Raw genomic sequence first — 25,614 nt, forward strand, 5'->3', positions numbered from 1 at the left:
TGAGTTTCCAGCATGTAGATTTTGGATTTGAGACTGCAAAATCAACTCCTCCCTGAATTTCCAGCCCATAGGTCTGCTTCCATGAATTTCAGATTTGCTAGCTCCCATAATCACATAAGCCAACTCCTAAAATAAATGTGCGTGTGTAATCTCCCATGGTTCTGTTTCTCTGGAGAACTCTAATACACATGCCTTAGAAGTCTTTCCAATTAATTTAGACAGACATTGCTTGAAAAGGGGTAAGTGCTTATATGCTTGGGGACCATAGAATGGTTCTAAATTTGTCCATATATTTATTCAGTAATTTTTTAAAGATGTTATTTATTTATTCATGAGAGACACAGAGAGAGAGAGAGAGAGAGAGAGAGGCAGAGACACAGGCAGAGGGAGAAGCAGGCTCCCTGCAGGGAGCCCCACGTGGGACTCAATCCAGGGACTCCGGGATCACACCCTGGGCTGAAGGCGGCGCTAAACCGCCGAGCTGCCGGGGTTGCCCTGGATTGATTTTTAAAGGATGATTTTGGCTAAAGGAGATAGGCCCGGATAGGGGAGGGGGTGGAGGGCAGGGATGGGGTCTTCACTCTAGAGGTCAAGGGTGGAGGGAGCAGACTACCGGGAGGGACGACTGCTGAACTTACTAGAGAGGTGGCAGGGGCGCCTGGGTGCCTCAGCCGTTAGGCTTCTGCCTTCAGCTCATAATCCTAGGGTCCCGGGATCCAGCCCCACCTCCGGGAGCCTACTTCTCCCTCTCTGTCTGCTGCTCCTCCTGCTCGTGCATGCTCTCTCTGATAAATAATAGATGATAGAATCTTCCCCCTTTTAAAAAATTTTTATTTAAACTCAACTTGCCAGCATATAGCATAACATCCAAAAAAAAAAAAAACCTTAAAAAAAAAAAAAGAGAAGTGGCAGATCCTTGCGGTGAATGACATACAGGGGGGTGAGGAAAGCCTCGGATGCCTACTGAGTTTCCAGCTTGAGCAGCTACGCGAACCGCGGATCCCTTTACCCAGGCGGAGACCAAGCACCAATTGAGGGCGTAAATCAAAAGCTCAGCTCGATCCCTTTTAGGTCTGATACAACTTTGAGGCATCCAAGTGGAGAGGCCAAGCAGGCAATGGAGTAACCAGGTATGAAGCTCGGCAAGGAGGGCAGAACTAGAGATATTATTAACCCGAGAAAGCCGGCAGGGAGGAAGGTACTTCGCTTACGGGAATGCGGAGCTCACCCAGCCCAGGAAGAGGTGAGCTCACGCCCCACCGAAAAGGGTGCAAGAGCCTGGCAGGAATCCTAAGAGCAGAGATCGGAAAACAGACAGAAAAAGGACGGCGGGGTATAACGGGGTCGTCATGACGTGTGCCGGGCTGGGCTGTGCCTGTTTCAATCCCTGTCTAGGGCAGCCCGGGTGGCTCAGCGGTTTAGCGCCACCTTCAGCCCGGGGGTGATCCTGGGGACCCGGGATCGAGTCCCACGTCGGGCTCCCTGCATGGAGCCTGCTTCTCCCTCTGCCTGTGTCTGTGCTGCTCGCTCTCTCTCATAAACAAATTCAAAAAATAAAAAATCCCAGGACCGGGACGCGGGGAGGCCGGCACCGGCGGTTTCTCCTCCCCGCAGCAGGGCCCGCCCAGCAGGCCCCGCCCCCCGGCCCCGCCAGGCGCTCCAATCGCTTGTAGAGATCATCGCTGGAGCCAGGCGGTTGTGTCGATCTCCGCTCCAACTGGAGACGGGGTCCAAGCCATGGCGGAGAAGGCTCAAAAGAGGTGAGTCCGCTGTTTGAGAAAAGCCTATTTCTCTGCTCCCCAGGAGTCGAAAATCTGCTCCTGGTCGCCCGTGGTAGGGATTGTCTCATCCGGGGTGCTCGGCCTGGATGGTTCCTCACAGCCCAGACCTGGCGGCCGCTGAGGAAGGAGACGACGAGGTGGCCGTCAGGGAGGATGGGGAGCGGATGCGGCTTTGGGGCCGGGACGGCTTTTGTCCCTCGATCCCGCCGCCACGCGCCTGCGCGGAAAGGGTCTCCAGGGTCTCCGGGGGCGCTGCGCAGGGAGTGTGTGGCCGCCCACTGCCCCGGGACACAGGCCCCCGCGCCCCCACCCCCTGTGACCACTGCGGCTGTCCGGCCGTCCCGCCGGCTTCCCGTCCGCCCGGGAAGTGCTGGCCACGCCCCAGGCCCCTCCCGCGGCCCGCGGCCCGCGGCCCGCTCGCCCGGGGTTAGCGCCTTTGTAGCCCCCGAGGATTGGTGGCGGCCCCCCCAGCCGTCTACGCCGCCGGGGACCGGTGGTGGGAGGGAACCGGGTTGGAGAGAAATGCCGACGCTCGCGCTTTGGGAAGGCGGCCGCGTTGAGCACCCTCTGCGGGCTCCTCTTTGAACTTGGAAAACCGCCCAAGCTCTTGGTTGTATCGTAAGGAATTAAAATTGAGGGCTTTCTTCTACGGAGGCAGGCAGCCGTAATCTTTTTTCACCAGCGAGAGAGGACCAGATCTCCTGTGAAAATCGTGTGCAGGTTGAGCCCCAGCCTTCGGCCCGGGGCGGGATCCTGGGGTCCCTGCAGGGAGCCTGCTTCTCCCTCTGCCTGTGTCTCGGCCTCTTTCTGTGTCTCTCATGAATAAATAAAATATTTCTTAAAAAGAAGGTCGTGTTTAGTGTATAGTAATGGAGAGGATATTGTTGGCTTGTTCGTCTCATGGCCTTTTCCTCCCACTGCCTGAGCCCCCAGCCTCACCACCCTGGGGTGCAGTGGAGTCCGCACGGGGATGTTTGGACCTCGTTTTGGTTGGTCTCGTGGTGAATTATTTTCTGCATCAGGGAGAAGTGTGTTGATGAGGACACAAACTCTGCCTGAGGTCATCTCCCTGAGGCATGACACTGGACAGGGGGACATCTGGGATTGCTCCCCTCGCCTGTCCAGGACAAGTTAAATGTTCCTTAATGCTCTTTTCATAAATAGTCACGGCGGGGGGGGGGGGGACGCCTGGGTGGCTCAGCGGTTGAGCGTCTGCCTTTGGCTCAGGGCGTGATCCCGGGGTCCCGGGGTCGAGTCCTGCACCAGGCTCTCCGTGGGAGCCTGCTTCGGCCCCCTGCCTCAGCCTCTCTCTCTGTGTCTCTCATGAATAAATAAAATCCTTAAAAAAAATCATAGAGGGAGACTATGGAAATGGAAACCTGGAAATAAGGCCTAAGACAAGAGGTATTTTATAAAGCCTAATTTCTCTGACCAGGGCCTAATAAAATTGCATTGTTTTGACGCACAAACTCACTCCAAATGAAAAGCATCAGAGGAATAGCATTTACAGATGGTGATGTATTCAAGGACAGCCTTATTCAGCTCTCACAGGAAAACTACCCAACACCTCAGGATGTTTCCAGGAAACTTTCAGCTAGCAGAAGAAGACTTGTTTGGTGTTAGGATAATGATGCCCCAGGGATGAACTGCTTCAGGAAATTTCTAGTCTCTGGGCTTCAGTTGCCTCATCTGTAAGATGAGACGGTTGGACTATGTTCTGCTTTTCTCAAGTTTTTCATGTAGTTGGTAGAAAGATTATATATTTTTTTTTCTGTGACTTCAGAGTGGAACACATAACTCAGATTCATCATTTCTAGAATTTCATTAATTTGTCTACCTTGTAGAAAGTCAGTGTATGTCAAAATGATGGAAACAGGTGTAGCTGTGTCTAATGTCAAATATTTCTTCAAGAAAGACTCAGATTACTAGTTTTTGTTTGATATATGTATATATACTTTTTTTTTTTTAAGGTTTATTTATTTATGATAGAGAGAGAGGCAGAGACACAGGAGGAGGGAGAAGCAGGCTCCATGAGCCCGACGTGGGACTTGATCCCGGGACTGCAGGATCGCGCCCTGGGCCAAAGGCAGGCGCTAAACCGCTGAGCCATCCAGGGATCCCCCATGTATATATACTTTTTAAAAAATATTTTATTTACTTATTTGAGAGAGAAAATGAGCAGGGGGAGGGGCAAGGAGAAGCAGACTCCCTGCTGAGCTGGGATCCCAGCTGGTTAACTGGCTGAGCCACCCAGCCACCTGATAAAAAGCCATCTTTTTACTTAGAACTTTAAAAATACTTTGTAGGAAGGTTTGTCCACTGAAATTTGTAGAAGAAAAAATTGTGTATGTCTCCTTTTTTCAGTTTTCCCTATTAGTAGGTACAATAGTGTGATTTTCTATTTTTTTTTTTTATGATTTTATTTATTTATTCACGAGAGACACAGAGGCAGAGGGAGAAGCAGACTCCCTGTGGGGAACCTGACTCAGGACTCTTCCCAGGACCCCGGGATCAGGGATCATGACCTGAGCCAAAGGCAGACACCCAACCACTGAGCCACCCAGGTGCCCCAAATTGGTGTGATTTAAGAATAATAAATTTGGTGTTACTTTGCACTTGTATAAGGGAGTATTTAGGGGGGTTCTAGAATGTAAATGATGGAGAGACATATTAAAGAGTTTGTACCCTGACTCTCAGAGCTATATTTCTGGCTGGATAGATAGCTCTAGTTTGAACATAGTTTTCGCTTAGAATTCTATAGGGATTGTTTTCTGGTCTTCTAGCCTCCAGTACTGGCATTCAGGACGCTGATGCTGTTCTGATGATTTTAACTCCTCTGTGAGATTTTTTTTTTTCTGTGAGTTTTTTTTATTTTTGTTTTTGGTCTTTTGTTCTAAAAACTGTAAGGATCTTTTCCATAGCATTCAGAAATTTCAAGATGATGTTATTTGGCATGGGTCCTTTGCATTCACATCCTTTTAGAGTTGAGATTAATATCCTTTATTTGTGGGAAATTTTCTTGTATTATTCTTTAACAGTTTTTTTCTGCAAATTCTTTTCTCCTTTTGAGATTTTTTTTTAAAATTTATTTTTTTGAGCGAAAAAGCAAGAGCAGGGGGAGGAAGAGAGGGAGAGAGAGAGAAGTAGATTCCTTGATGAGCAAGGAGTCCAATGCAACACAATGTAGGGCCCTATCCTAGGACCCATGAGAGCATCACCTGAGCTAAAACCAAGAGTTGGATGCTCAACTGACTGTGCCACCCAGGCACCCCTTAAAATTTCTTTTATTCGGATTTTATGCCTCATATATTGCTTCTCTAATTTTCTCATTTTTTTCTGTACACTTTTTTTTTTTTCACTTTGTTCTATTTTCTGAAAGAGCTCTTTTTTTTAACCTCACTCCTACGATTTCAAATTTTGGTCATGTTTTTAATCTCTAGAAGTTCTTTCTTAGACTTCCTTTTTCATAGACTTCTATCTGGCTTTATGCAGCGGTATCTCTTATTTCTCTGAATTATAAGGTGGGGTTTTTTTTTTTTTAAGTTTTCTTTTACTATCTGAATTGTCTGTGTTTCCTCAGACTATTTCTTTCCTCTTCTTGCTTTTTTCCTTTTTTACTTGGAGGCTTTCCTGGTATATCTGATAATCTTTGGCTGTCTGTCCATTATTAAGAATGAGAACTAAGCAACTGGAAGCTCCAGGTATGTGCATTAGGCTTACTTCTGATATGCTTTAGGGTGAAGTCAGGCAGGAAGTTGAACTTTTCATTGAAGAAATGTTGTCTGATAGTTTCTCTGGAAAAGAATCCCCATCTATTCCCCTTGTTGCCTAAATTCTGTATGAGGGTCAGCAAGGCAAACGGGAAGGGAAGCTGGTGGGCTTACTCTTGCTCTGCCTTTCATCATTACCTACCTCTGGGCCTGATTTCTTGAATGCAGTGCCTCAGAGAGGAGCAAACTTATTCTATAAAAAGATAGTTTTATCTTTTTTTTATAGTTAAGGAATTATATAGTATTCCAGTAAATTGATGATTATATTTTATTTTATTAGCCTTCCCCTTTTATGGTTTCATTATTCTAAATAACATTGCCAGTTTGTGCATATATTTTCTTCCTATTGAATTCTTGATGCTGGAACCCCAGAAATAGATTTCTAGGTCAAACCTTGTGATTGTGTTGATGATTCCTGGTTCATATTGGTACAGTATTCTCCAATAAATGCCCTGATACCGTCAACAAAAGTGTCCCAGGTGTCTCACTTAAATTATAGGTACATCATCATTTGATAGCCAGCATAACCAAAACACTTCATTACCAAAAATACTTCATTACCCTGAACAAACTAATGTAAAAAATGGATCTAAATATGGTTATATTGAATATCCCAAGTATTCGTATTTATTTCATAACATAATCTTTTATTTCTTACTTACATTGACATGTGTCCTGTTTCTGCTAGTAGAGTATCAAGCATCCTGGATATAAAATGACACAGAACAGTTGTAGACAGTAGTCTAGAAATACTATAACTAATCCCATTGTGAATATGGCATAGTAGAGTTCTATTTATGATAGATATTTATTTAAAGACTGGAAGTAATGAGAAGTGTTACTAGTGAATAATGATTTTATCCTTTATTAAAAAGGATTGTTGCTGAAGCCATGGGAACAATGTTTTAAACTTAGAACAAAAAAACTAGTCTTGGGGGACCTGGGTGTTGCAGTGGGTTAAGCATCCAGCTCTTGATTTTCGCTCAGGTTGTGCTCCCAGGGTTGTGAGATCAAGCCCTGCATCAGGGTCAAGGACTCAAATGCAGAATCTGCTTTTGAGATTCTCTCTCTCCCTCTACCCCTCCCACTCGTGCCCCCACCCCAAATAATTAAATAAATCTTTTTAAAAAAACTGGTCTTAATGGGGAACTAAGAAGTCTAAAATTCACTGAATGATACTTAAGAGTTGCAAGAGAGTATTTTTAGGTAAAATAAAGTAGGAGAGGGCATATAGGGAGTCTGATTTGAGGTAGATTTTTTTTAAAGAGATAGGAATAAAATTTCACCTTGATTATGGAAATGCATCCAGGACCTCCTTGGCCCTTGGTGTTAAGAAAATGTTATCACACTCTTTTTTGTCTTGTTTATTTATTTATATATTGAATAGGCAGTGCATTTGTGAGATTCAGAATGCAAACAGTTAAAAAATGGGCAGGTAATGAAAAAAGTTTTCTCCCTACCATTATGTCCCTACTATACAGCTCCTCTCTATGAATATTGAATAATGAATATTACTAGTACCTTATATATTCCTCCAGGGAGAGTTTGGAAATAGTCAAGCAAATACAAATATCTAGTGCTTAAATACTTTGTAAGAATGGCAAGCATGTCCTTTTTACCAAAATAGCATGTCCAATTTACCTATTTACTAAAGTTCATGTTACATATAATGAAAATTTGCATTCATTTAGGAAGACAAATTTAAAAACATGAACCTGTCTAAAATAAAAATTTGGGGGGAAAAAAACCCTGGCAATAACAATTATTTTTATCAAAGAAATGTCCAAAAAAGACATGAAAAACAAATAGAACGTACTATTAACATTTTTATACTATTTACTATAAGTTAAAAATTAGTATTTTCATACATGAATATTTGTAGAACTTAAAAAATAATATTAGTATGAGTGAACCATTACACTGTATATTTCTGGTTCTTACTGGTTGAAAAACATATGCTAAAATAAGGCAAGTTTTTAGAAAATTTATAAACCAAAGCGTTAACATTTTGGTCAAGAAACTTTCAACTGGGGATCCCTGGGTGGCGCAGCGGTTTGGCGCCTGCCTTTGGCCCAGGGCGCGATCCTGGAGACCCGGGATCGAGTCCCACGTCGGGCTCCCGGTGCATGGAGCCTGCTTCTCCCTCTGCCTGTGTCTCTGCCTCTCTCTCTCTCATTCTATGTGACTATCATAAATAAATAAATAAATAAAAAATTAAAAAAAAGAAACTTTCAACTGTTTTATACACCAGATTTTAATAATTTATTTAAAATGCATTTATGGCTTAGATAGTTTGATAAGTTTTGTTGATCTTATGGAGCTAGAACAGGTTAAGTATGTTAAACATCATACTGGGAGTCTTAGCCAGGGCAGTAAGGCAAGAAATGGAAATAATATGCATACAGATTGGAAAAGAAGAAATAAAACTGCCCCTATTCACAGATAACAAAATTGTTTATGTTAGAAATCCCAGAGAATCTTCTTGAACTGAACTAAAACAAGGCTTTAAGAAACAAGGTCAGTATACAAAAATTATTGTGTAATATCTTTCTTTCATTTTTTTTTTTTCTAAGTAGGCTCTAAGCATGGAGCCCAGTGTGGGGCTTGAACTCACAGCCCTGAGATCAAGACCTGAGCTGAAATCAAGAATCCCATGCTTAACCAACTGAGCCACTCAGGTGTCCCCAGACTTACCGTATTTCTGTATATTTGTGGTGAATAACTAAAAATCAAAATTTTGAAAAATCCAAATAGTATTAAAAGTCAAAATATCTAAAATTATATTGCTGTTATTTTATAGAACTGGGTGCATATTTAACACCATGAATAATATCATTACTACTAAGAAAAATACTTAATGAGAAGAACTTACCAAATGATTATCAATTTAATGGGGAATTTGTTTGGCAGAGTTTCATGTCAGCTCATGGCTCAGCTGAGGCAGCAGTTAGCTAGATTCAGCTGTGTCAAACAGGATGTCACAGAATGTCAAAAAGCATCAATACATGATTTGGAAGTAAGTAATTTGGGGACAGTTTGCACTCCAATTTATATCCCTTGACAAGCAGTTTTATAATACATAGAGAATAAGTAGAAATCTCTATAAATTATGAATTTCTATGTTGATTTCTGTATTAATATAACCTTGCTGATTGTTAAATATTTTGAATGTACATTCTTTTTCTTCCTTTTTACAAAAATAACGGTGTATTATAAAACTATTTTCTGGCTTTGACTTTTTTTTGACTTAATATAGCTTGGAAATCATTCCAAATATTTACATAAAAGGTTATTCTTTCTTTTTTATGAATGTTTATTACTTTACATGAAGGATTGTTCTTTATTTTTTATGACTGTGTATTAGACTGTGGTGCGCCGTAGTTTATTAACCAGTCCCTTACTGATGGATTGTTAGATTGTATTGAGCTTTTTCCTATTTGGAAACAATACTGGTGTTAAAAGAATCCAAATCCTCTTTTCTCAAGCATTTTATTTTTGAGAAGATTTATTTATTTATTTTAGAAAGAGTATACACGGGAGAGGGCAAGGGCAGAGGGAGAGACAGAATTTCAAGCCAACTCCCTGCTGAGCACAGAGGCTGACTAGGGGCTTAATCCCATGACCCCGAGATCATGACCTGAGCATATATTAAGAGTTGGTCACTTAAACTAAGCTACCTAGGCACTGCTTCAAGCATTTTAAAAAGGTATCATTATTGATTTTAGCCTGATGGATAGTATGCCTCCTGAGAATTTTGTAGTATATTAAATACCTTATTCTCTTAGGTGTTTTTTTTTTTTTTTTTTTTTAACTTGTGAGAAACAGAAAGGCAAAGATATAGGCAGAGGGAGAAGCAGGCTCCCCATGGGGAGCCCTATGTGTGACTCCATCCCAGGACCCCAGGACCATGCCCTGAGCTAAAGACCTGAGCTAAAGACTCAACCACTGAGCCACCCAGGTGTCCCTCTCTTAGGTTTTTTTTTAATCCATTTTTAAACCTTTTTTCTTATTGTAGTGTCAAGATAGCTTCTATAACAATGTTTTAAAGACTTAACCTGTGGTAAAGTTACTTTTTTCTTTCTACAGTGTGAAGATTGCTCCTGGAGCAGTTGTGTGTGTAGAAAGTGAAATTCGAGGTGATGTAACCATAGGTAAGAAAATAGTTTATTAGTGTTGTTTCTCAAAAATTGATGTAATTTAATTTATTGTGATGCTTTACAATTGTTAGGTATTATATATTTGTCTGTTTCACTAATGTCCTAATTTTATTGACAAAATAATGTATTTCTCCTGTAAGTGTTTAATATTTCTAAAAGAATTGTGTGATGGATACATTTCTAAGATTTTATTTTTAAGCAATCTACTACACCCAATATGGGGCTCAAACTCAAAACCCTGAGGTCAAGAGTCCCATGCTCCACCAACTGAACCAGCCAGGCACCCTGATCACTCTATATTTAAACTCCTATCTGAAAAAAATAAAAATAAAAAATAAACTATCTGATAAGCTAATGAGACAATAAAGCCATTCATTTACTTGAGAAACATCAATTGTGTACCTACTATGTGACAGGCACTGTGCTAACACTAGGAACATAGCAGTGGACACAGCAGACAAAGGTACTGCCTTCGTGGAGCTCATATACTACTTGGTAGTTATTAGGAGTGTGGACCATGGAGTCTGACAGACCTGGATTAGCATCCTTGCTCTTTACTTGCTGATTTGCCTCAGCTGTACTACTTAACCTCACCAACTTTCATTTTTTCCCCATCTGTGTGTAATTGTATGTATTAGAATTGGTGCAGCTGCATATAGTATTAGCTTAAACATGCAAAAGTTTATTTTCTTATATAAATAAGGATAGAGGTAGGCAATTCAGGGCTGGTCAGTTGATTGTCCAGGAGCTCCAGCCTTGTAGGCCAGGATGCGATAGCTAAAGTGCCAAGAGTGATCTTGGATAAGAAAGGGGAAGAGTGGAGACAAAAGGGTGTACCTCCCTGTTGAGTCAGCTTCCTTTAAATAGTCTTCCTGAAAGCTCCACACAATCTCTCTTTGTATGTCTGACGCCTTGGACTTAGTGTCATGGACACATCTAGCTTCAGGGAAGGCTGGGAGGTCATAGTCTGAACTGGGCGCATTGCTGCCCCCAGCCAGTAGGGTTCTGAAGGGGTTTTTGAAGGTTTCAATGAGAGAATATTTACGAAAGTCATTGACCAAATCCTAACACCAGCTAATTGGCACTGTTAAATCTTAACAGAGTGTAGCCTGGTTAGAGGTGAGATCCAACATTGAAATCAAATGAACCATTGAACCTGTGGCACCTTGCTTATATGGACATGATTCAGTTTTCCCAAACTTAACATTTTAGCCACTTGTTCTTTCTTTTATGTATGTTTTCATTGCATATCGTGCCCTTGTAGCTTTACTAATGTGAGTCTATCCTTACTAGCAGCTGCATGTTACCAGTGTAGAGCTTTTGGTGAATTAAGTACACTTTCAGAGAGAAAATATGCCCTGTTCAATATACTAACAGTATCTTTAATAGGAAAAAAAATTGTGAATTTTATTAAGTCCAGGCCTTTAGCCAGTTAGGCATCATGTCTTAGAAAACAAGTGAAAATTGTACCTGTCTTATGGAACATTATTACGAATTTGCCAGGTTGGATTTATACTTAAATTTTAGACAGAATTTCAAAGTTTAGAAGATGACTCAATTTCTGTTCAGTCTGTGCTCTCTATTAGTTCCTAAACCACTTGCAAACTTTTTATGAGAAGAAATCATGATGGCCACATGTTTATCAGAGTGCTGTTCTACATTATTCTTAATCTAATATTTTTATGGTTTCATCATGATTCAAGGAATAACCCTCTCATTAACTCAAAGGTATTCTATAACTAGAAGGAAAGTAAGACTAAAATAGTATAGCTAATTACACAGATTTTCCCTTTCATTTGTACTTCTTCCCTGTTTTAAACTATATTCTACCTACTATATAATAGATACATAGAGAGTATAGATATCTCTGCTGGCATAAATGTACACAAAGGTGTATATACATGTTTGTGTGTATGTGTATTTCAGATTTGGAAAAAAAACTCCTGTTATTTGTAGAAGCTTATATAGAATAGCAGTAAAGGCTTTATCATGAAAAAGAAAGGTGGGCCGCTGGCCACTGCATAGGATTGGGGCATGAGGGTATCAGGAGTCAGCATTCACTTTATTGTTTTCCTGCTGCCTTCCGCTACTTTGTGCTCCTCTCCTTTCTTTATCCTGATTATCAACTGACCTTCCCTAAATGTTGAGCTTTTATAAGGAAACAGTGTTTAGGGATCCCTGGGTGGCGCAGCGGTTTAGTGCCTGCCTTTGGCCCAGGGCGCGATCCTGGAGAACCGGGATCGAGTCCCACGTCGGGCTCCTGGTGCATGGAGCCTGCTTCTCTCTCTGCCTCTCTCTCTCTCTCTGTGTATGACTATCATAAAGAAAGAAAGAAAGAAAGAAAGAAAGAAAGAAAGAAAGAAAGAAAGAAAGAAAGAAAGAAAGAAAGAGTGTTTAAATAGAACTTTCCATATAGGTTTTTCCCCTCGCTGATAGTACACAATTCTATGGTTAAAATGTAAAATGACAGTTCAACATAGATTTTTTCAGTGAAAGATTATAGCATAAGTCATAATTTTTTAACTGGGTCACGTAGCAGTAAACTTAACTGTAGTTGAATTGATGGATTTTTCAGGATGTTATGCATAACTTTCCATCCCCTCGTTGGTTATACTCTTAACAAATTATTCCATTCTGAAATATTCAGAAGGAAAGTAATTTTTTCCTTCTCTATGTTTCAGTGGTGTAATAGAACTTTAAACCTGATCTTGTGTTCCCCTTGAAAATCAGGTATTCGGTTTATCAAAGAAAAGAGTCTGAAGCTTTGAAGTATTGTCCTTAAGCAGAAACCCTATGACTTGAGGCTCTGCTGGAGCCTGACCCCTTTCATTAGAGGCTGCTAGGAAACCGACCTTGGGAAAAATAACAGCTCTCTTGTTAATTACAGTGTGGATAAACAAGGTTTCTTAGTATCAAGCCTGCTTTTAATTAGGCTGCCTTGCTTCTTGGGCCATGCATTATTTCCTTAAATTTTGCTTTTAAACATTTCAGAAAGTTATTCTGTAGTCCTATTATGGGGTGATAGCCTCCTGGTCTTAGGTCAGGGCTTCATTGGGCCATTGTAGTAGGAAGGCCAAACCCCACACAGTGGTAAAACTTTGAAATGGATGCCCTTCATCCACTTATTCTGTCTTTCCATCAGAGCTTTTAATTTTAAAAAATTTTTTAAAGATTTTATTTATTCTTGAGAGACAGAGGAAGAGACACAGGCAGAGGGAGAAGCAGGCTCCATGCAGGTAGCCTGATGTGGGACTCGATCCTGGGTCTCCAGGATCAGGCCCTGGGCTGAAGGCATGTGCTAAACCGCTGAGCCACCCTGGCTGCCCCATCAGAGTTTTTAATGCAGATCAAAAGCTTCCGTTTACCATGGAAATCTTTTTAAATAAGGCAGAACAGTGGCTTTGACTTGAAATTCATCACATGTAAAGCAGTTCTTACAGGTACTTCAATTTACAGGTCAAAAGAATTGTTTTAATTTTCAAGAGAAAAAGCTTGTGTCTTTTTGAACTATTTATTGACATATGAAAATGTGCACAAAGATTGCTTTCTGTGGCAAAGATAGACAGGAAAAATGTCCTTTACCAAATGAGGGGAAGGGAAATTTGATGCAAGGAATGCCTTTTTGGCTGTGTTACATCAAGCCCAGCCAACCATTTAAAAAAATAATCCATCAGCCGGTAAGGCAACTCCAACTCTAGACACATTTATCCAAACAAGGAGATAAGCCAAATAGGGTTTCAGCACATTTGGTAAGAAAATATACAAACTACCCTGCCAGCGATAGCTCCAAGGAAATTCACAACAACCTTTAAAAAAAAAATCTTTCCATGGTGACAGATTTTTATTTTTAAAGCATTTTAACCTCAAGACCCTTAAACTTGGTTTGAAATCAGACCCATTCTAGGTAAAAGTGCTTCTTGCATGTAGAAGAGTGTGGAGCAATCTGTGTCCACACTTTAGTCTTCTGCTGCTGCTGCTGCTGCTGCTGCTGCTGCTGCTGCTGCCGCCCAGGACTTGGAATAGCACTTGAATTCCTGGGCTCTCTGGTGCCAGCCTCCCGCACAAAACCATGCAGAGGTGAAGCCCGCTGTGCGGACCACACACCTGCATCAGCGCATCCCCTTAACAAGCTCTCCAAACCAAAATCTTAGCGGTCACATGCTGAAATACATGTATACTGACTCCTCTCGTCTCTGCCCCAAGACCTACAAGAGGTTTATGGGACTGTTCAGTTTATCATCACCCATGATTTTTGTCGTTCCTTCACAATTCAAAGTTGATACTCACCTTTTAACTTAATTACTTCAGCCCCGAAACACTGGGACTTGTAGTTTGGCAGTGCTGCCACCAGGTGGCAGTGGTGTCGTAAGAACAGGTCTCCTGTAAGCTGGTGATCTTGCTTTGTAACTCAGGGCCCTCAGATTTATAACCAGTTTTCCAGTCATTCTCTAGCTAACTTAATAAGATAAAAATGATAATAACAGTACTAAAGTGCAGTGCCTGGTTAAAATAGCTCAGATATTATGTTTAAAAATTGTATAAGATGTGGGGTTTGGGTTAATTTTTTAAAATTTGTGTTTGTATAATTCACATTTATTATATCATTTCTGAAAGGGAAAAACGAAAATATCAATTATTTTTAAAGGAACTTCATAGAAACTTTATTTACTTAAAGATTTTATTTATTTATTAATAAGAGACAGAGAGAGAGAGCGAGAGAGAGAGCGCATGGCAGAGACACAGGCAGAGGGAGCAGCAGGTTCCATTCAGGGAGCCTGACATGGGACTTGATATCCCAGGTCTCCAGGATCAGGCCCTGGGACGAAGGTGGAGCTATTCCGCTGACCAGCCGGACTGCCCTATTTATTTATTCATGAAAGACACAGGCAGTCACACACAGGCGGAGGGAGCCTAATGCTGGACTTGATCTGGGGATTCCAGGATCACACCCTGACCTGAAGGCAGATGCCCAACCGCTGAGGCACCTGGGCATCCCTTCAGAGGAACTTTTTTTTTTTTTTCCTTCAGATGAACTTTTAAAGAAAGACATGTTTTAGTGATGACCTTGTCAATACTAGTCCATTCTCAGGTAGCTTCTTGCAAGTCTGCTTGTCAAAAGCTACAGTTTGAGGACCAGCAGAATATCTAGTGCCTCTAGCTTCTTATCTAGCAGTGGCAAAGGATCTGCTTTCTATCACAGCATACTAATCTCTTCCTCGTCTAAGATTTTAATACGAGTATGGAAAATACTTTTATTAATTTCTTTTTTTTTTAAGATTTAATTTATTTATTCATGAGAGAGGCAGAGATACAGGCAGAGGGAGAAGCAGGCTGCATGCAGGGACTCTGGGATCATGCCCTGAGCCAAAGGCAGATGCTCAACTGCTGAGCCACCCAGGCATCTCTATTAATTTATTTTACTATTTTACAGTCATATGTACATTTCCCCCTGCTGGTTGAAAGGAGTTACCACCCTAGAAACCTGAGTAGAGGAGTAAAGTATACTCTTTTTTCTGTTTCTCAGACCAGAAGGAGTTGTTTTGCTTATTATGATAGTTATACAAATAGCTTCTGATGTCAGATAGTGACAAACCTCCCAGTTGTAACAACTATGGGCCAGACCCTGTGATCTCCCTTTCAGACATTATTTTGTATCATCCTTACTTCAACACAATGAAGTAGGTTGTTCTAAATCAAATCTTTTTTGTAGGTGAAAGAACAAGTATTTGAGAGATTAAGCATATAGCTTTTAAGTGGTAGAGGCCAGAGTCTGGACTTTCTAGATAAGGGGTGGGGTGCTGGCAGGGGCTTTAATTATAAAGAACCTAACATTGAATGATTTGTCTCTTTTATCATAGAACATTTTAAAGTAAAATGCAAATCTGGTATTGTGCAAACTGTGGGTTTAAATTGGTTCACACAGCTGGAAGACCTATAAAAAAATATCTCATTTCAAAGGAATCCAGTGTTTGTTTCAATATTGTTTAGCACCTCTCCCCCAAACATGGTAACATCTAAATGCCCATCATTAAGGGCTTGGCTGAATAAATTATGGTGTGTTAATATGATATGAAGTCCTATTCAGCCATTGAAAAGAATAGCTAGCTAAATGTACTTATATGGAAAAATGACCATGACTTTTCAGGTGAATAAAAGTAAATTGCAAAATAGTAAGTACTATTCCTTGATTAAAAAAAAAAAAAAACTATGTGCTTATAGTTCATATTTTCCACCTTCAAATTATTTTATTTTTTAACTTTATGATGAAATGTATTTTATGTATAGTGATGTTTACAGGTCTTAAGTATAGAGTAGAACTTAAGCCTGGAATAATATACCCCAAACTTTTTAAGAATAGTTACCTCTAGGGAATAGGATTAGCAAAAAGAAAGGATCTTCCGCTTTTTGCTTTGTTTGAATTTTTATAATGGGCACGTATTACTTTCATAAATGTATTTTTTAACAAAGAAAAAAAGGTACACCTATTCCCAATCATGGGCCACCTGAGAACCTTCCCAGAGATCCGGGAGATCCCATCTTCCATCCTGAATGGGAGAAGCTGCCAGAGAAATTTTACTTTCGCAGCTGAGGATTTGGGGAGCCAGAGGTGACAGAAATAACAAAGGCACTCTCATGTTATTTCTTATCAGACTGTGCGGTCCTTTGACTGTGCATCCTGTCTTGGGCCCCACCCTCCTTATCAGTCCTCAGCTCTTCATTGTTAGGGGAAAAACAAAGCTGCACAGAGGTTCCTTAACAATTCTCTAGGCCCCAGAACACCTCCTTATTTATTTTAATACATCTATGTGAGTAGGTTAAATATTTCCAGTTTTCAAGATAAAAAAAACAAAATGAAGATATGCAAGCTCAAAAGGGCAAAAGTAACAGGTATTCCATTTTGCTTTCCTGTAATGTATATAGCCCTGCATCTTGCCTGTCAAAAGCAGATAATGATTATTTGATAAATTAATTTACACAGTCGAATATTGGGTTACATGGACAGTGTCATCTTTCTGACTGCCTCTCTACCTTCTGTCAACACTGCTCTCTTCCTTTCAGTCAGTTACCTCATGTCTGCTTGTTTACCAATAAAAATAGCCTCGGCCTTGGGGTGGTTGGGGCTGGGGCTTCAGGGAGTGGTGAAAGTGAGGGTATATTTTCTCACAAGTGGTTTCATTATCACGCAAGCACTGGGCCCTCAGGAAATGAAGAACCAGGGGAGGGAATGTGTCAGCACTCCAGAATCCTATCCCTGTTAAAGCAGTCAGTGCCTCTCCTCTGCTGTGATCTCGAAGTGGATGTGCTGAGACTAAGACCTCTTCATGCCCCCTTCAATTTGAGGAAGAACACGTTGCCTCAGCTAGCCTATTTCAGAGTCTTAGGACTCCAGTAATCACATTTGACTCCTTGCACTGCCTCCTTGTAACCTTTTCCAACCTTTACCTGGTTAAAATCATGTCTTCCACCAGACACAGCAGAAGCTCTGCCTCCTTCCAGGGGTGGGGCTGTAGGGATGGTGACAACGTAACAAAGGTAAGGTTTCCATGTTACCTGTCCCCCCCTTCCACCTGTGTTTCCTCTCAGCCACTTAATAAAAATTCTAACTCTAGTGCACCAGCGTAAGACAGTGCTCCTGCTCCGTGGCCCACTAGCATGAGAAAGCACCAGCATTGTAAGCAGAGAGCCTCACTTTTATAGGAAAAGCAAAACAAGGAAAGGAACTGATTTTTATTGCCAAAAATGTGGCAAAATACCCTGTCCACGAACATTATCTCACCTAATCCTTATAACGACTCAGGGAGACTGGTATCCTCACACCCCCATTTCACTGCCGAGATAGCAAAGGCTTCCAAATAGCCGGTAAGCCAGGGCTGTCGGCTCCAAGGCCTGTGCTGTCTCCACTCACCTTGGCTTGAGATTTGGCACCAACTACTATTGATAATAGCTGAGGAGATAACGTTTGCAAAGTGCCTAGTGTGGTGCCTGGCACATACTTTAGGAAATGTTCCTCCCAATAGCCTCGGCACCCCCCCCACCCCCACCCCCCCACCCCCCGTCACCTTCTCCCCTCCAATTGGAAGCATTGGAAGCATAGCCTCCCGGTAATTTCGTTTCATCATCTTTTTAACAGGACCTAGGACGGTAATACACCCTAAAGCACGAATTATTGCAGAAGCCGGGCCGATAGTGATTGGTGAGGGTAACCTCATAGAAGAACAGGCACTTATCATAAATGCGTGAGTAAGACCCTTACAGACACTCTGAACAAAGTACCACAGATTTTTTTTTTTAATTAATTTCAGCTATCTGTAGGAATGTTTTACAGCAGACATCTGGCAAGTCCACTATTTTAAAACTAGAGAAACATTAAGAATCTTTTCAACACAGGTAATTCGTAAATGAGGAAACCAGAGGCCAAATGGGTGGTGAAGAGACTTGTCCGAGGTGAGAGAACTCATTGGTGGCTGACTAGAGTCTCCCCCTCTTGGTCTGATAACCTCCCCCTTACATGTCACTACCTCTTCTGTGCCTGAAGCAAACATTTCCTGCCTCCAGCGACCAAGTACTGTGCTGACCACCTTGAAGAGAGTCTCTTGATTGGATTTCTCAGTTCTGGCTGAAATGTTATTTCTTGTACCCAGACACATGGATTTAATGAACTCTGATGTACTTTTTCATATGCCTTGTGGGGGGTAAGACTCAGAATTCTGTTTGAAAATTTGGGGGTTCTAGAGGCAATTTTTAACTTTAAAGATTAAAAAAATAATAAAATGTTAAACATGTACATGATTTTAGTGAACGAGACTCTAATACCTGTGAAGTTTTCTTAAGCATTTGTAAAGCTTTCTAGATAAAATTTTGGCAGGAAATTCAAGCTTATACCTAATTTATAGCAACAATGTATGGAATTTGTAAGAAAGACCTTGGGAAAATATTTAACTGTGATAAAGAGATTGATTTGTCTTAATGCTTACTTAGAATTTGGGAGTTTCTTACTATATTAAGCAGTTTCTTTTTAAAATTCATTTTGGCACCTTTAGTGTAAGTCAGTTGACAATAGCCATATTCTGTAGTAACTCAACTGTCAGAGATAAAGCTCCATTTAAAAAATGGCTTCCTCTTAGACCGCAAACATTTTATGTTCCAAGTATTTCAAACTACCTAACAGCATAAAATAATTATTTTATGTGAATATCTGTTTGCTTTTCACAATGTCAAGTGATTATTTAGAATGGAAATTTTTCAAGCTGGGCATGATTTTGATTACAATTTAAGAAGCTAAAAATGATAACCGGCAACATGTTTACCTTGTCCTGGAAAAGGCCCTCTGGACTTTGAGCTTTAAAAACAAGCAAAGGAAAGTTTGTCTTTGACTCTTTAGGTATCTGCCTATGGCTTCTTTACATTTCAGTAGTTCTTTTTCAACTCAAAATCAATTCTTCAGCATAAAGGATAAACAATTCACTTGGACTAAGAAATTACTTATATAGTTACACATTTTAAGCTTGATGGAGGTAAACTGAAAGAATGAACCCAAATTCTAAAACAAGAGAAGTGTTTATTGCATTATTGACTTCAATGATTTGTCTCTTCTTTTTATAGTCACCCTGATAATATCACCCCTGATGCTGAGGATCCAGAACCAAAACCTATGATCATTGGCACCAATAATGTGTTTGAAGTTGGCTGTTGTATCCTTTACAATAACTTAAGTAACCTCTTCTTCACAGCTGTCTTTAGTATCCAAATCCATTCCATAGAAATTGTCATATTTTATCTATCAGTATATCAAATAGATTATAAGTATGCATTCGTGCATGTACACACATACGTATCTTTAGGTACCATCTTGCTCCTGTTGCTACAACTTATTGACAGATAGCAATGATTGAGTGGCAGTAGATATAGAAACGGGAATCCTGGCTTCTATCCTGATTAAAGAACCTTAGCTCTGTCCATTTGATTCCTGTATAGCTTAGGTTAACAGTGTGTTTATTATAGGAAAACTCGAAGGAAAAAAATCTAAATGTTTAACAATAACAAAATATTGAAATAAATTAAGCTGTAAGTACACAGAATGGACTATTAGGGCCATAAAGCAGTCATTTTAAATTATGTTTTTGAAGATTTTAATGATATGGGATAATGCTTGCTTGTGGATTTAATTGAACCAAATAAAGTGAGCTGTAAAAATTTATACAGTTTGATTCTCAGTTATATAATAGGAATTATATGTATTATATAAAGATATATCACACTGTTAACAGTGTTATCTTTAAGTGATTTGGTGATAAGTAATTTTAATTTTCTTAAAACAGTCTATGAGTAAAAATATGTTACTCATAGAATTGGGGTAAAAGATGCTCATTTCTTTAAAAAACATAGAAAGCATTTATATATACTTAGAGATACTTGTATTTAAAGATTAAAACTTTACTTTCAGGCTACCCTGAGCAAAAAGTTCTGGCCAGACTGGGTCCGCATGGCCCTTTCCATGCCTTTGTCCTCTGCCCCAGTGTCTGGTAAGGATATAGTGAATTAGTAGAGGGAAAAAAAAAAGATGAACATATTTACAGTGTTTACTTAACTCTGGCTTACAGATTCCCAAGCCATGAAAATGGGAGATAATAATGTTATTGAATCAAAAGGTAAGCTATAGTTGGAATTGTATTGTGAAAAGTGATTACCATGGGGTGCCTGGGTGGCTTAGTTGTTTAAGCGTCTGCCTTCAGCATGATCCAGAGTCCTGGGATCAAGCCCTGGATGGGGTCTCTGCTCAGTGGGGAGTCTGCTTCTCCCTTTGCCTCCCCAACCCCCCACCCCCGCTCATGCTCTTTCTCACTGTCTTGCTCTCTCTCGTTCTCTCTCAAATAAATAAATAAAATATTAAGAAAAAGGAATGTGATTACCTCCTTTCTCTTTATTGTGTCCTAGAAAATAACCTAAGGACAAACTATGGCAAAGTAGAAGGAAAGTATGGTTGAAAGTGCACTAAAATAGTTATGAGACTAATTCTTTGCTATAAGGAACTTAATAATGTGTTTAATACATTGAATTAAAAATTCAGCAGTGGATCTGACTGGGTAGCTTAGTTGGTTAAGTGTCCAACTCTTGATTTGGGTTCAGGTCATGATCTCAGGGTTGTGAAACTGAGCCCCATGTCCAGCGTGGAGCCTGCTTAAGATTCTCTCTTTCCCCTCCCTCCTTCCTTTCTTAAAAAACATTCAGCTGTGTACATTTAAATCAGAATTGAATTAAATCATAATGTTAAGGTGATAATTGATTAATATAATTGCAGAATTAAAGAAAATCTTTTTTTTGTTGTTGGTAGCAGTTTGCTTTATTTATTTATTTTAAAGATTTTATTTATGTATTGAGAGACAGAGAGAGAGGCAGAGACATAGGCAGAGGGAGAAGCAGGCTCCTTGTAGGGAGCCCGATGCAGGACTTGATCCCAGAACCCCGGGATCATGCCCTGAGCCAAAGACAGATGCTCAACCACTGAGCCACCCAGGTGTCCTGAAGTTGGTTTTGTTTAATATCAGGAATACTTTACCCCAGCCAGTCAGGAACAAATGGAAGCTACTTATCATAAATGGAGCTAGGCTGGAGGTCATATAAAGTCACCTCCACTACTAGAAAGCAGCTCCAAGAGTGTGTCCATTCCACTACAGTCCAGAAAACCTGAACGATTAGACATCTTTAGAATAATGACTTTGATGGTCCTGATTGACATGAAAGACAATGGTTGGTTTGTTGGTTTTTTTAAAGATTTTGTGTATTGGTCAGAGAGAAAGAGCACAAGCCAGGGGAGTGGGAGAGGGAGAAGCAGGCTCCCTGCTGAGCCGGGAGCCCAATATAAGACTGGATTCCAGGACCCTGGGATTATGACCTGAGCTGAAGGCAGATGCTTAACTGACTGAGCTATCCATGCACCCCTAAAATGTTTCTTGTTAATTTATTTAATGGTTTTTATTTTAATTTGGATTACCAATTATTACTGTTATTTTCTACTTATTATATACTTACTATGTGTCAAACCTATACTTAGCACTTACCTCATTTATTCCTTACAACAAACTGTAAGTAGATTGGTCTTTCCGTCTTACAGATAAACTCACTCAGAGAATTTACAGTGACTTGCCCAAGGTGACACAGCCAGTCAGCAAAGCTCTGTTTTTAATCCATCTAACACTAGTCTGGCGTCTACCTCTATGCTTTACAAACTCTGAACTGAAATATTTCCTTTAATTTTTTTTTAAAGATTTTACTTATTTATTCATGAGAGACACACAGAGAGAGAGGCAGAGACACAGGCAGAGGGAGAAGCAAGCTCCATACAGGGAGCCCGACGTGGGACTCGATCCCGGGTCTCCAGGATCACACCCTGGGCTGAGGGCGGTGCTAAACTGCTGAGCCACCCAGGCTGCCCTCCTTTAATTTTTTTAAGACTAGTTTGCATTTTTATACTCAGATCATTTTAGGAAAAAAGTTAACATTCTAATCATTTGTCTTAACTTTCAGTTCTTTCTTTTTTTTCTGCAGCATATGTGGGCAGAAATGTAATACTGACAAGTGGTTGCATCATTGGAGCTTGCTGCAGCCTGAATACATTTGAGGTCATCCCTGAGAATACAGTGATTTACGGTGCAGACTGCCTTCGTCGGGTACAGACTGAGCGACCACAGGTATTAGAACGTGTCTTTTTTTTAGAACCTGTCTTTAAAAAAAGTTCTTTCTGGGGCACCTAGGTGGCTCAATCACTTAAGCGTCTGCCTTTGGCTCAGGTCATGATCCCAGGGTGCTGGGATCGAGCCCCACTTTGGCTCCCTGCTCAGTGAGGAGCCTGCTTCTTCCTCTCCCTCTGCCACTCCCCTATGCTCTCTCTCTTGCTCTGCTCTCTCTCTTTCTCTCAAATAAATAAAAAAAAATTTTTTAAAGAAACAAAGGTTTCAATACAGAGAACAAACTGGTGGTTGCCACAGAAGAGGTGGTGGGGGATGGGTGAAATAGATAAAGAGGATTAAGAGGTACAAGCTTCCAGTTATTAAAAATAAATAAATCAAAAAACAAATAAATCAGAAATGAAGAGTACAGCACAGGGTATGTAGTCATTAATATTGTAATAGTGTTGTATGGTTGCTGATGGCAACTACATTTATCATGGTGAGCACTGAGTAATTTATCAAATTGTTGAGTCAGTATGTTCTAATTGAAACCAATAAAACATTGTACATTAATTGTAGCTAAAAAAAAAAAGTTATTTCTAGGGCTGTAGATTTTCTCCAAAATATCACATTATTTTTCTATTGGGCAGCCCGGGTGGCTCAGCTGTTGAGTGCTACTTTCAGCCTAGGGTGTGATCCTGGAGACCTGGGATCGAGTTCCACGACAGGCTATCTGCATGGAGCCTGTTTCTCCCTGTGTCTGTGTGTCTCTCTCTCTCTGTGTCTCTTGTGAATAAATAAATAAAATCTTAAAAAAAAAAAAAAGTAAATGATTAAAGTAAAACGTTACAGAAACATTACTAACGCTAGAATTTATTTGCAATGAAATTATTGTCTTTCAGTTATTATCAAAAATGTATACAAAGGTGACAATGACAAGTTGATGGTAAGAAAAGAAAATCCAGAGACGTTATTCCTGGTCTTACGTGTTTTTACTGAAGCTGTGTCACCAAACTTTATAAAATGTTGATTCAGTCTTAAAATATCAATCCTCCAGGGTAAGGAATGACTGTACCAAATTTATATTGGACAGTCAACTTGGATTCATCTATTAGTTTACCAACATAGATGACTTGAAAATAAACACAGTTTGTGAATATGCAAATATGCTTGGATATTTTCCTGTCTTATGAGAAATTATCTTCTCCTCCTAAGAACCAACAATAATGAAGAATATTTATTTAGAGTTTTATGAAGGAGGTAAATAAGATAGGGCAATTGGGGCTTTCTTTGGACAGAAGACATACTGATTAAGGTTTTGAGCCTCATTGCTTGGCACACAGTATAGTGTTTTAGTTACCCAGCTTCTCTCTCCTCTCCCAAAAGAAAATATTTTTCAAGCCATTGATCACTTTGCAGTTTATTCTTAGCCATATTTTATCAGAAATTAAAACTCCAGTTTTCTTTGGATTATTGTTTCTCTGATGTTTGGCTTTTATTACAATTATAAATGAGTATTACTTCCATAGACTAAAAAGGCAATAAGGACAAATCCAGCTTTTCTTTTCTCTTTCTTTCTGCATAACAGCAAAAATGATTGAAGAGGGAGAAATGAAATGAATTGGGTTAAAGGAGATTAGAATTAAGTGAGTAAGAATATCTGAAGTTTAGTACATACTGTTGTCCACATTTTACTGATCACAGTGATCACATAGAGGTCCTTTTTAAATGAAGGATTCCCCAGGCTTATTGAATCATGATACGTAGGGCCAAAACTCCTTGCTTGTCACAAGTACCCCTCCTGAGCTTCACGAGGGAAGCTTGGGCAGAGCTGATACATGAAGGGTGAAGAGCAGGTGAGGAAGATAGCTATGTGCTGTGTAGGTCCTGTGGAAAGCAGTGTACTCCGTGTGTTCTATGATTAGAACTGTACTACATTCACTGTGCTGTGCTCCAGGTATTGTGATTAGAAACGTTTAACTTTGGGATCCCTGGGTGGCTCAGCGGTTTGGCACCGGCCTTTGGCCCAGGGCACAATCCTGGAGTCCCAGGATCGAGTCCCGCATCGGGCTCCTGGCATGGAGCCTGCTTCTCCCTCCTACTGTGTTTCTGCCTCTCTCTGTCTATCATGAATAAATAAAATAAATCTTTTAAAAAAAGAAACGTTTAACTTTTTGGAGGCCATGATAAAGTCTTCAGAAGCAGGGTTGAAAACTGATTCATGTCTATTTTTATATGTAAAATCTTTTGACTTTTTCTTATTACCAAACTGAATATATATTCATTGTAAATTTTAAAAAAATTTTAAAAAAACCTAAACACTTAAGTGAAAATAAGCCAGTGAAAATCACCTATACTTCCCTGGCCTGGTGGTAATTATTTCTGCCTGGTGTTCTTAACTTTGCTTTCTGCTTATCAGTCCTTAATTATCTTATCGTTTTAGCCCCAGACTCTACAGCTGGATTTCCTGATGAAAATCTTGCCAAACTACCACCACCTAAAGAAGACTATGAAAGGAAGCTCAACTCCAGTTAAGAACTAAGAACAATATATGACATCAAGATAACAGTTTGACTACTGTCTTTTGAAAGGGCCACAGTTGTTCACGTACTCTTAGCAATTCACAGAATAATATGTGTTGATTTTATTTTGTAAAATTGAGTCAGAGAGGAAGGTAATGGATTTTCTTTGTAACTGTCCTCTATAATTTATATAAAATGCATTATTTTCCTATAGCCTTGCTCCTTTTCTGAGAATTTCCAGGTTTGATTTATTTTTCTTTTGTCATATAAAATGTTGTCATATAAAATGAATTTTAGTTGTATAAAAGACTCCGTGATAAGAAAGGGCATATTGTTATGTATTTATATTCTAGCATATATTGTACTAAATAAAAGTGCTAATGACAGGACCTTTAATGAACATACTTTAATCAGTTTTTCCACTTGAGTTAACTTTCCCAAAGTAGATTTTTTTTTATTTTTATTGCATACTAGCTAGGTTAAAGCTAATGTATTTACCTTTTCCTTTTGTGGCTTTGGAGCTATTTAAAATTTCAGGTGAAGTAGCAGCAGCTGTTGAATTAACTTGACTTCATTTTGTTTCCAAGAAAAAAAATTATTTTCATTTTAGTAAAACAAATAATTAGGGAAAGATGTTTCAGTAGCATACAAAATCAGTAAGAATGATCGCTGATGAAAATGACACGTAAATAACCATTGAGTGGTCCTGGGTTTCT

At 40.0% G+C, this 25,614-nt stretch overlaps 1 protein-coding gene across 1 annotated transcript; it reads left to right on the forward strand.

Annotated features, from left to right (window-relative positions):
- Window positions 1-1,652: 1,652 nt before the first annotated feature.
- On the forward strand, window positions 1,653-25,287 carry DCTN6 (dynactin subunit 6). The gene is made up of 7 exons (XM_055335325.1): window positions 1,653-1,760; window positions 9,638-9,702; window positions 17,840-17,945; window positions 19,312-19,400; window positions 20,310-20,357; window positions 22,255-22,397; window positions 24,820-25,287. The coding sequence occupies exons 1-7, from the start codon at window positions 1,738-1,740 to the stop codon at window positions 24,916-24,918; spliced, it is 573 nt and encodes a 190-aa protein (XP_055191300.1). The 5' UTR covers window positions 1,653-1,737; the 3' UTR covers window positions 24,919-25,287.
- The last annotated feature ends 327 nt before the right edge of the window (window positions 25,288-25,614 follow it).

Source organism: Nyctereutes procyonoides, unplaced genomic scaffold, assembly GCF_905146905.1.
Source record: "Nyctereutes procyonoides isolate TBG_1078 unplaced genomic scaffold, NYPRO_anot_genome, whole genome shotgun sequence".
NCBI classification, from domain to species: Eukaryota; Metazoa; Chordata; class Mammalia; order Carnivora; family Canidae; genus Nyctereutes; species Nyctereutes procyonoides.